Genomic DNA, 12,419 nt, shown 5'->3' on the forward strand with positions numbered 1-12,419 from the left:
AGTGAATGAGTGGAGAGTTGTTTTTCTAAGTGGAAGAAGGTGGATTTGATGACTCACTTGAAATATGATTTGAAAGAGAGGATGGAGTCCAGGATGATGCATAGGTTATGGACCTCAGGTGAAGGACGTATGAAGCAGTCATCCACGATAAGGAGGAGATCTCCAACTTTCCTGAGCAGAGCCTGTGAGGCCAAGAGCTCAGGCCCCATTTTCACAACATTTCATCCAAATATGCTAAACACAGTGAAAAAAGGTGCATTTACACAGAAACACTGAGGGGCTGAAAACGCTGTAGTAAGCATACCAGGCCTGTAGATGACGCTAAAACTGTCTTGTCCAGAAGCTGCTTTTGTTAGATCTCCACCAAAGTAGAGTTGCACTGATCATCTAGTGTATTGGTTAATACTAAGTGCAGAAGAGTTGCAACAGATGCTCATTTTGTTGAAAGACAGTCAGCAGATACAGCAGATTGAGCAGCACAAGAGCAACATGGTAGTCCACGACGATCGTGACAACAGTACTGTTGGACTGTTGTATGTGCTTGCGCAAAGCAGAGGGTGATGTCAGCGTTTCCACTGAATACGCAGCAACAGTATGGGCAGAGTTTCAGAAAAATTCCACTCTGGAGGCAATTTTCAAAAGTTTGCGTTTTAGGTCGGCTGAATCGCTGTTTCCGTGTGAATGCGAGGCCAGAATGCAACAAAACTTTTGCGTTTTCACCCTGAAACTATTGTTGTGTAAACAGCCCCTCAGTCTTACTACTTTTAGGAAGTTGGAAGACCTCCAGGACCAGGGGGAAGCATGTAGATGGTGAAAAGAAGAGGGCCGAGGACAGAGCCTTGAGGCACACCTTGGTGTACTTACACTTAAGAGTGTTACCTGAATGCACAATGACTTTTATTTGTCTTACTCACAATGAGGACTTTTGTGTGATTTTAATGATTTGCTGTGTTAAACTTGGTGGTTTTTACCCTGTCTCAGATTTCTTTTGGCACATTTGCAGATGGCAGTTATATTTTCCTCACCTCAAACAACAAAAAAAAATCAGAACTCAGTGATTGTGCAGTTTTCACTCTCTCGTCATCAAGTTGTTGCAGCTCTTCTCACGATGTAAAGGTGAATCACATGCCGCTTCCCTAGAGACTGAATATTTTCGCCATGTTGTTAAGTAATCTGACCCTAACTTGTGTCCCTTCTTGCCTATGGAATCATCAGTTGAAACAAAAAGATGCTACAGTGATAGAGAAGGCCAAGTTCTTCTACATACCAATAGTGCCTACATGTCCCAGAATGCATTGCAATAGATCAGTTTCAGCTTTGCAAAATAAAATAAAAATAAAAATAAAAGCATTCATCAGTGTCCCTCCTTAACACCCCTTGAAGTCACATTCTGTGATTCAGTCTTGTTCTAATATTGTCTTTAGTAGGTGGAAGCTTGAAACTGAAGCTGAAAGTTCCCTTGGGCCACCAGCTTCTCCAAATCCTGGCAGGAAGGACAAAGAGTCTGTGTGCCCAGAGTAAATCAGAAGCTATTATTTCACACTATAAATTTAACTTAGCGGTAAAAATCTGCAGCATCTCCTTTTTATTTCAAGGAGCTGTCAGAAAAAGAAGATCAAATCACTGCGAGTCCGTCCTGCTTTCTTTACGCTGGTATATTTTACAGATGGACACACTTCTGCATTCATTAGCCTTTTTCCTCGTGGGCTGTTGGACGGTTTGTGACATGGAGAGAGCTCTTGGACAAGAGGTCAAAGCTTGTTCCTCTTGCCTGAAACATTTCCTTAAAGCCCTCACAGGAAACATCTCATGATTCCCTCTATCCCTGGCGTTTACCTCCTCCTCTTCTCTGGTTTTAACATAACCGTGAGCGCCTGCTGGGCACATCTCTCAAAAATCAACGTCAATCAAGATGGCACCACTGGTGGACAGACACCAACTGAGATAGAGGGAGAGATCTGCGAGCACGATCAGTCTACTACATTTGTCTGGAGGGGATTCAGGACGTGGTTACATGCAGAATGAATCTGGGCTTTGGTGGTTAGTCGTTCTAGACGAGGGTGATGTGTGGAAAGTTATTTAACTCTGTGACAGCCGATGTCATGTCTCATCAATCAGCTGAAGGTCAAGACAATTTGTCTCACCAAAACTGTGTTAAGAACACTTAAACAACAATCAGTGTGCCCGGCGTGGACCACTTCAGGGAGTTTAAGGTCAAAGGGTGCTCAGAAGAGAGCCGCATCAATTTTCAGAAGTCTGACAGAGAGAAACTGCAAACAGCAGACCGTGTTACATACAGCGATGAGCTGTTTGATGCTGGTAACTCCTAACTGAAATATGATACAACATGTTTCTAAATTGAACATTTCATCTGACAATTTTATAACTTTATTTCAACATGCTCTGTATTCTGCAGCAGAGGATTAGGGCAATGTTAAGGATAAACAAGTAGATTAACAAGATAAATCTCATAAATTTATAACAATTTTTGGTAGCCTGGCTATTGACAAGGAGTCTGTCTGCTAGGATAATTTAACAAAACAAAGTTAATTCTTCTAAATTTATAATCTTAATCTTGTATATTTTTGACTTTATTCTCTTAAATTATTGAGAATATTCTCATTATTTTGTATTTAAAAATTCATGAGGATATTCTCATTGATTTGTGTTCTTAGGTTCATGAGATGTATCTCAAATTCACAAATATAATTTTGTAAATTTATAGTAATAATCTTGTATATTTGTGGCTTTACTCTCAAAAATGGAAAATATTCTCATTATTTTGTATTAATGAATTTATGAGAATACTCTCATTAATTTCTATTTATGAATTGATGAGATAAATCTTTTAAATTTATGAGGATAATTTTCCAAACTTACAAGATTAATCTTAAAAATTTGTGACTTAATTCAGAGAAATTAATGAGAATATTCTCATTTATTGTATTTTTTAAATTTATGATAATATTTTCATTGATTTGTGTTCATAGATTCATAAGATTTATCTCACAATTTCACGAGAGTAATTTTGTAAATTTATAGGAATAATCTAGTATACTTGTGGCTTTATTCTCAAAAATTTAAAATATTCTCATTATTTTGTATTAATGAATTTATGAGAATATTCTCATTAATTTCTATTTATAAATTGATGAGATAAATCTTGTGAATTTATTAGGATAATTTTCAGCAAACATAAGATTAATCTTAAAAATTTGTGACTTTATTCTGAAAAATTATTGAAAATATTTTCATTTATTGTATTTATAAATTCATGATAATAAAATAATCATTGATTTGTGCTTATAGATTCAAAGGATTTATCTCACAAATTTATGGGAATAATTTTGCAAATTATTAAGCTTAATAATATATAATTGTGACCTCATTCTGAAAAAATAGTGGGAATATTTTATTTATTTTTAATTTATAAATTAATGAGAATATTCTCAATTTGTATTGTAATTTCTGATATTGCATTTTTGTGGCTTTATTCTCATGAATTCATGAGATTTTTTTTGTAAATTTATGACTGTTATCTTGTATATTTGTGCCTTTTTTTTTTTTTTTTTACAAAAATTTCATTTTTTTAATATGGCCCAAATCCCCTGTTGTAATATGTGCACACATCTCTGTGTTGCTTATTCTGACTCAGGAGGTCCCAAAGGTTGATTTGCAGATAAATAATTGTCCGGGTCACTCTGTCCTCTCGGTTGGCTCATTTATTCTCCTCGTTCTCCACTGATGAACTTTTTGGATCCATCTCTCTGGGTCTAAGACGTGCACAGCAAACACATAGTCATAATAAATCTGGTTTTATTTTGTAACCTTAGATTAAGTATGATTACTATCATCACATTTTATGATATTCCTTCTTATTTCCCCTAAAAGAAATCTCTTCTTTGGGATGTCAGGAATAACATAATCAGATTTGGATGTTGTAATCTATATAGAATACCTTCAGGACGTGTGTGTAGTCACATCGTTCAGTCGGATCTCTGACTAAGCTGTGCTTGCAGGTCTTTCCACTCAGCACTTATCTTTCTTTTTCTACCGGTGGCTAATAAAAAAAGTGTATTAACTGGCTTGTGTGCACAGCCACAGTCAGATCTGTGAGTCTCTGATATGATCCTGTCCCAGCAGGGGGTTTCAGAAGGCGGCGTTGTTCTCGGTCATATTGGATCGTCAGACTCATGCTCATACAGTCACGTTGGAATTTGCCTGCAAAGTGTGTTACCAGCGTGAAACAAATGAGCTTTTTTCCGCTGTCTGACTTGAGCTAAAGTCTCACAAACTCTGAAGTTTAGACGCAGCAGCTCCCGGAGGCACGATTTGGCCTGACAAACACTTACACACACAGCAAATACTCACACAGAAACACACACTCTCATATCTCAGCTCCTCGTTAAGAAATGTGAACTTTTCAGACTACATGACACAGTGTCCTCGGCGCTGCAGAGAGGTTGTATGTTAATGAAAGGGTGAGGCCCAGAGGTGATGGAGGGATTGAGATAATAGAGAGGGAAGTATGAGAAGAGGAGTGCGGCTCGGGTGAGTGAAAGAAAGGCGACAAAAGAGACGACGAGCGGTGGAAGACAGGAAGTCTGGAAAGAAATTAATTTGGTGGTCGTCTGAAAAAGAAAGGAGGTGGTTGAAAGAGAAAGGACAGCCAGAGAAGGAGAGGAAGTTGACTTAAATGGCGACATGGCTGGCATGTGTAATTGTGTGTGTGTGTGTGAGAAGTGTGTGTTTAGTGGGGGGTTATTTCCCTATAGAGCTAATTAAAGGCTTCTAGTCCCTCTGCTCCTGGCCTGCAGAAAAAGGCCAGAGGGACACAGATAGAGAAACAGAGCTAGACAGAAAAAAGAGACTCTCAGCGACTCTTTTTTTTCTGCTTAGATAAGTGACGGAGCCGTATGAGACGAGGGAGGGAGAAGGAGAGAGGGGAGGAGGAGGAGGAGAATAAGAATAAGATATAGAGATAAGCAGGGGAAGATGAAGAGCAGCATGGACAGAGTGAGTGGGCGTATGTGAGTGGGAAAGTGTGATCACAGCTTTAGGAGGCAAGACAGAAATTTTTGGTCTGCATGATGATAAAAACCACAAGAGAGAAAAAGGCTGCGTTCAGATTTCAGTGTAAAACCCAAACCGTATCAACGTTAGACGTGAGAGAAAAGCTGTGACAGTCGGTGCATTTTGATGTGACGATCCTGCTTGGGATTGGGCCTTTGCAGCATTTCTTGTGCAGCAGAGGGAGAAGCGATAGAGAAAAGTTACTCCACCATGACGGAGCAATGCAAGAGAGGGCTGAAAGTACTCAAAGCTCCTGTGAGGAACGATGGTAACTGATTGATCTCATCGTACATGAGCAAAAGATGCTTCATATGATGAGAAATGGAGCAAAAACCTCACCACTCTCACTCCTGATGGTCCGGTTTGCTTTTCTCAGTCATATAGAGACACCAGTTCGAAGCTGTGCTTGTTTCATAACCAGCTTTAAATTATTAAAGTAAATGTTATGTAAAATGAATCCTGCCAGAATCACCATGACAGCATTTCCCACACATAGGTGATACCTGGGCGGGCTACATTGGTACATTCTCATCTGCCAAAGTGTATTTTGGTGATCATTGTTACATTTCCTCTTGTTTTAACCATAAAAGATCACCATCTGTGGTGAACGGTGGCGACTTTTTGAAGGGGAGAGCTGAAAAGAAAAAAAGGCACATACAACTTGTTTTGATCACTTAAGGGGGCACTGAAGGCTGAATCTTTTGGAAAGCATTTAAGCGCGTGTTTTGACACCCAAGAGCGTGTATTAGGTAAGGCTGTGCATTTCAAGCAAAAGAGCTATTTGATATTTGCTTTTCCAAAATTCCAAAATTATTTGAAGATCGTCGCTCACCCACATACACGTCCTGCCAATACGAGTCTATCGTCTTGGGTGACGAAGCCTGTCATTGACTAATCTGCAGACTAGAGGTGTGAAAATAAAAATTTGATACTGAAAATAAATCGTGATATTTTGACCTCCAATACTCTATTGATATTTTAAGTCTTACCATCGATATTTTTGTAAAAATAAAAACTCATATTTTAGCCGAGTTGGAAGTAAAATATGACTTCCAAACTTCCAGTGCAGTCGATGGCGCCAAAGAGCTACTACCCTGTATGTTGCCAATAGATTGTATAATAAATATAATCCCAAGTTTATTTTTAAACTTGATAATGTGGGTTTTTGTATTGAGCAAGTCAGTATGCCAAAGATGTCAATGTTTCCTTTGCACTTTGAATTTTGAGTAATATTTTGATTTACATAAACATCATCTCTAATTTTTTCTTAGTGAACTTCGTAGAATATTGCAATATCACAATATTGTGATACACCATGATACTATCATATCTTGCTCTCATATGGCTGTGCATAGTTGTTAACGATTTGTGATATGCTAGCCTAACCTTGCACAGTTTGCACAGTTTGCACTGCACCTCATTTTCATTTATTTTTTTCAGAGGAGTTCCTGCACTTTGCAATCATCCGTTCTTGTTCAGGCTGTAAATCCTCCAACCTGTTGACTCCTGGTCTGGCTCTGTTCCATGTGTCTGTTTGTTGCCATAGTCAAGTAAAATATGATTGGGTTTGGGCATGATTTGTTTTATTTTGAAAGTCACTGGGTGTTTTAGGTGGTTTCCATACATAACTTCCTGTCCCGCTTCATCTGCTTTTATGTGAAATTGAGGCGTTACCGCTCTGGGTATCCAACAAAAAAATGCCATCTGCTGTAGGCAGGCTAAAAGCCATTGTCACATAAACTATTTGTTTAATGACAACTCAAATATTCAAAAGTTATTGCCCATCCCTTGTTTTAGGCCCAAAGAGGCCACTTTAAGGTGTGTTTCGGTGCTTCAGAGGGTACTTTAGTGTGTGTCCTGGCTCTCAGGAGGGCACATTAGTGTGTGTTTTTAGAACCAGAAGGACATTTCATAGAGCTGGGGCAATATGCTATTCTCATGATTCAATTCTATAAGGATTTTTGGGGTGCTGATTCAATTTGAATTGCGATTCTTTTAAATTTACGACAATTGTGATTTTTAGTTTGCTTTTCTAACACTAGACCATGTAAAAAAGTTAAATGATGATGATAATGTCTACAGACTTTATCAGGAGCCATATTTTCTCATACAAATGCTCATCACCTGAGTGAGAGAGAAACATTTCACCCTCTACTGGAGAAAAGTGGTAACTTTTTTCCAACCCAGTTTATAAACAAAGACTGAGATGAAGAATTTGAGTTTTGAAAAAAAGAAAAAATTGACAAAGAATCCTAATTTATGAATTTTCAATTTCTTTCCCACCCCTTGCACTTCAGCGTTTTCTGACTCCAAAAACAGCACCTCACGCAAGTATTTGGCCTCAAAGATGGCACTTTATCACTTTCTAACCGGCCAAGTGTTTTTTTTCCTCCCAAGAGGGAAGTTTAGCGTGTTTTTCCAACAAGAGGGACACATTATCACACATTTTGACTCTCAAGAAGGAACTCACTCTAGCATGTATTTTTCAACAATTGGGCCTTGAGAAGGGGTGGCCCTCCTGTGCACACCACTGGTGGTAAATGATGCCTGAAGCTCTTTGCCTCCACACCTGATAACATACAGCACCTGACACATGCTCTGCAGGTGACCAGAGAGGGACACAGAGGTCAGAGACTCTGTCCGTCTGGTTAAATCACTGGCTGAAGAGTGTGGTCTCAGTTCTGAATCATTGAGAAACCTTACACCATCAGGTCTACATTAGTGCACCATCAGAGCAGCACCTGAGGATAAAGTTATCGTAAATATTTAGATACAGTTCACCTAACGCTGGTTTATGCTTGCAGGAAACCCAGTTTTATGGATGCAACAAGCTCTGTCTGGAGTGAACAGTTGCACATCGCAGGAGTGTGAGCAGGTTTCTTTGCACAGTGTGCAGCAGCATCAAAGTAGTAAATCAGTGTTGGGTGATTTAAATCAGTAAAGAAAATCTATCACTTGATAAAATGAAAAACACAGAGTGAAGGCCTGACTTCAGCATGAACATAAACTGTTTTCCAGCTCATGTTCCATCACAGACGATCAGATGGAGGAGCCGCTCCCCGCAGAGCGACAAATGCTTTAAGAAACCAAACTGTGTTCATGCACAGGAACGAGCAACTGAGCTGTGGGGGAGTGGAGAAACACCTGCGTGTGCCTGAAGTGAATATTGTGCCATCTTATCCACAGCATCGTCACGCAGATGTGGATTCAAGTAACTTTTCAGATCGAGATTCAGAAAGACAAACACATTTAGAGATAAATTTCTGAGCAGTGGATAAAACCTTTTCTGATTAAGGGGAGGGAGCTTTTTGTGCTCATAGAGTCAGTCTGTTGTCGTAGTCAAGCTAAATACGATCTACAGTTTGTTTTATTTTGAAGTCATTGGATGGTTTGATGTCGTTTTAATGTGCACGGCTTCCTGTCCGACAAGATCTGTTCTGCATCTGGTATCCTGCAAAAATCAAAGTCTTGCATCTAGGCCTGTCACGATAATCAATAAACCGATTAACCGAATGATAAATAAAAACGTCCTGGATAAGTTTGCCAGCCTCGATAAACTGACATGTGCATGCATGTTTGTTTTCCTCCTCTCTTTCAACCAAAGAGGCTGAATGAGAAGATGGCTCACTACGTCTATCTTTCCTAACATCGGGGTGCATAGGTTCTGTAGCTGATTTAGCGGATTTATAGCGGAGTCAGCATCTGTCAAAAATGCGATCTTTGACACATGGAGAGAGCTGAAGCTAGCGTCCTGAGGGGTAAGGAGGAAACACAGGCTAATATGAGTGATGGCACGCAAGATACGGTTCTTAAGCCGCCTGCCACAGTCCCAGTGTGGAAATATTTTGTTTTTTTATCAGAATGAACAAAGTGTGAGCTCATGAACATCAACGAGCTGATATGTCGCATTTGTTTGAAAATAGTGGCGACGAAGAAGAAGAAGGGGAGGTGCAGCGGAGCCTTGTTCTTTGACAATCCGCTCTTACTGAGGCTTTTGGTCGGCAAAGTAAATAGAAATAAAGGCGCCAAATGGTGGGCACTCAAAGACAGCTACATTGCCAAAGAAATGCAGCCCTTCAATACTGTTGAAAGCCAGAAATGTTAAAAATGTTTGACAGGCAGTACGGATTGACTGGGAAAAAGTACATGTTACAAACAATTCAGGAACTGTATAAACTCCCTTTTATTTAGGCTATAGCTTTTATTGTTGTTTTTTTATTTTTTTTTGGAGTTTTGTTTTTTCTTTAGAGACATGGTCTATGTTTTATTGTTTTTGATTAGTATTAATTATTTTCATTGACATGTATTTTTTTTCTAAAAGAGAGTCCATTTCATTTTTATTGTATTTTTTTTCTCTTTCTTGTTTGTTAAATTTTTTATAGTTTTTGTTTATTTTATTTTATTTGAAAGATCTTGACCTTTTAATTACAGTTTTTTTCTTAAGAAATTAAAGTTTCTTGCTTTTGATATGGTGTACTCACTTTATTATCCCATTTATCATAATTACATCAATGAAAAAATGGAAAAAAAATCTAAACAATATTGACAATAATATCGTTTATCGGCAATAATATTTGGGAAAATTATCGTCTAGCAAAATTTGTTATCGTGACAGGCCTACTTGCATCCCACCTGGAGGGCTTTGACCTGCTGAAGCTAATAATGCAACCCACCAAAATTAAGAAAAAAAAAATGTATTCTGACCACTAGAGGGCGCCACAAACTCTGCACTTCAAATGCAGCTTTTAAAGCTTCTTAAAATTGCACGTCTGAAAGCAACCAGTTATTTTTACGAAGCAAAGCGTGCAGGGAGCATCTCTGCTCTGTTGCATCAGTGTGTTACCAGCAGCATCACTGGAGCTGAGGTGCTCTGATAGAAAGGATGAATCTGTAATGCGCCTAATTGGCTGAGCGGTTCGAGGCTGGAGGATCAATTATATTCCTGGAGGTAAACGGATCGATGAGCAGCGCGGCTCTCTGAAGAGAGAAGGGAGAAGTTATCAGACCAAAGTGAATCTTCATGATGTGACCATCGTCAGGTTTCATAAGAACTGTGGGAATATTCCTTCAGCCCATGTTAACCTTCATTCTGCTGTGACTGTGATTCATCCTGAGTGTGTTTACTCACAGCCTTTATTGGGACTGTTAGTGCAGCGTGTAGGTGTGTGTGTGTGTCAGTGTGTGTGTGTGTTTGAGAGAGACAGACCAAATCTAATACAAGCCTGCACACCTTTTTCTCTTTGGCTCCCATTCTCAAAGTCTTAGACGCTCCCCTCCCCTTCACTCTGCTCTCTTTTGCCACGCAGCTCTAACACACACACACACACACACACGCACACACACACACGCACACACACACATGCACGCTCACACAGACACAAAAAAACACACAGATGCTCATGCACACACTCCCAGTACCCCACATCTCCTAGGGAACACAGGGATGTCTCTATGGCAACAAGCAGCTTGCTCTGTTAATGAACTGGTTGCCGTGGCGACCGGATCGGCTGTGCGCGACACACTGGATAAAATAGAGGGAAAGAAAATGTTATGTTACTCCTCTGCACGAAACCGCCGCACAGGGTTTTATCTTTTTTTTTTTTTTTTTTTTTTTTTTTTTAAAGGGGCTCATTCAGATGCATGCACACACACACGCTCATGCAGAAACACACACATACACATGCACACAGAAAAGGGATTGTGTGTGTGAGAGGTTTAAGATGAGCGACAGCGCCTGAGCAGATGTTTTGGGCTTGAAGCAGCAGCGTTGCAGTGAAAACAGCGATCATTGCTGCTGACTGAGCCAAGCATCCTGCTGCTGCTGCCTCAAGGTCAGAGAATAACTGAACTCCTCTGTGGACAGACAGGCATGCAGAGGGAGAGGCAGAGAGGCAGAGAGGCCGGGCCAGAAACCTTCTGTCAGCCATCTGTGTAGAGACTTACGTTCCACTTTGCTGACCGAGCCTGGGAGCAGGAACGCATTTGGCCGTGCTCGACCTCACAGCACACATCGAGCTGCACCAAACTGTCATTCATGTGTCCTGTCTGCTCTCTGAGGCCACTGGGAATCACCAGCTTTACTCTGGCACTGTCTCCCCCTGCTGGTCACATGCAGGAAGTGTCTCTGTGTGATGTGATGCAGTCAATCAGGTTGAATCTGTCACTGACACAAGGTTGAGTGCAGGACAGGGACGTCCTGCATGCAGAGATAAACTTTAAAGGTCTGAAGGGACGAGAAATGAGGAAAAATATTCTTGTTTCTCTCCTTTCTATCTGTCAAATCAAAGCTGTGTTGGAGGAAGCTTTCAAACATATAAATCCTTTGATAATTCACCAGCAAAAAAGAAGCAAAGGTGCTTCAGAAAAAAGCCTTTGTGGCTTTAATATAACAGTTATTATTGTTCTACCACCTAATGCTGCTTAGCAGTTCATTACCAATCTTCCCTCCTTTTGTTTCCTTATGACTCAGTGTTTTGGTTTGCTTTATTTGAAGCTGTTTTTTGTATCATCATTCTGGTTTGCCTCTCCTCTCTAGATCACTAAGTGTATGAACACTGGCAGCTTTAACACGCTGAAGTTTTTATGTCTGATGGTGTAAAGCTGAAGGTCAGGCCTCAGCAAAAGCAGCACAGGAATAAAAGATGAGAGATTAAAGCTGAAGTTCTAATTGTTGCATCTGCACAGTTTATCTACAAAACAAACATTAACACATGTAACTTAACAGCTGTCCTAGCTCCTGTAACTCAGGTTTGTGTACTTGATTTTGAATGTTTTGGTTTCAGACATTTTTGTTTGAAACTTTTAAAACTGTGTTGTAAGTCATGGATGTATTCCCTTCAGCTGAGCAGCGCCACCTCCTGTCTGTCTTGCAGAAATGTTTGCGGTTTAACCCAGATGCCACCGTGTGGAAGGCCAAGCAGCAGGTTCTGTGCTCTCTGACCGAATCGCTGCGGGACGTCCTGAACTACGGCCTCTTCCAGCCCGCCACCGACGGCCACGATGCCAAATTCCTGGAAGAGGAGAGGCTGCTCAGAGAGTACCCACAATCCTTTGAGAAAGGGGTGCCATATTTGGAGGTATGGGTCCCCATCTTTGAAAATGTATGATTCATTTTGAAGATCATTTTATTATTTATGGCATAATATGATGGACCACCTACTTAATAAGTTGAATTCTGTTATTCCTGTCCTCTTTCACCTCTAGTTTTGTGGCTATGATCGAGTTTTGTTCCAACACTTTTAAGTGTTTCCAGATCTAAGATATGTGTGTCATTATTAAACTGATGGTGTGGGTCTGATGCCTTGTGTTTATTTCTAAATCAGACATTCTCACGCCGCTGTCTGTTG

At 40.1% G+C, this 12,419-nt stretch overlaps 1 protein-coding gene across 1 annotated transcript in view; it reads left to right on the forward strand.

Annotated features, from left to right (window-relative positions):
- Positions 1-12,419, forward strand: part of shank1 (SH3 and multiple ankyrin repeat domains 1) — a 104,661-nt gene that overhangs the window by 41,121 nt on the left and 51,121 nt on the right. Inside the window, exon 3 of the mRNA XM_074697255.1 lies at positions 11,946-12,149. Within this exon, the coding sequence (XP_074553356.1) occupies positions 11,946-12,149 (204 nt within the window). The remainder of the gene's footprint in view (positions 1-11,945; positions 12,150-12,419) is intronic.

This window comes from Halichoeres trimaculatus, unplaced genomic scaffold, assembly GCF_033239565.1.
Source record: "Halichoeres trimaculatus isolate MK-OKI-2021-1 unplaced genomic scaffold, fHalTri1.1 fHalTri1_scaffold_20, whole genome shotgun sequence".
NCBI classification, from domain to species: domain Eukaryota; kingdom Metazoa; phylum Chordata; class Actinopteri; order Labriformes; family Labridae; genus Halichoeres; species Halichoeres trimaculatus.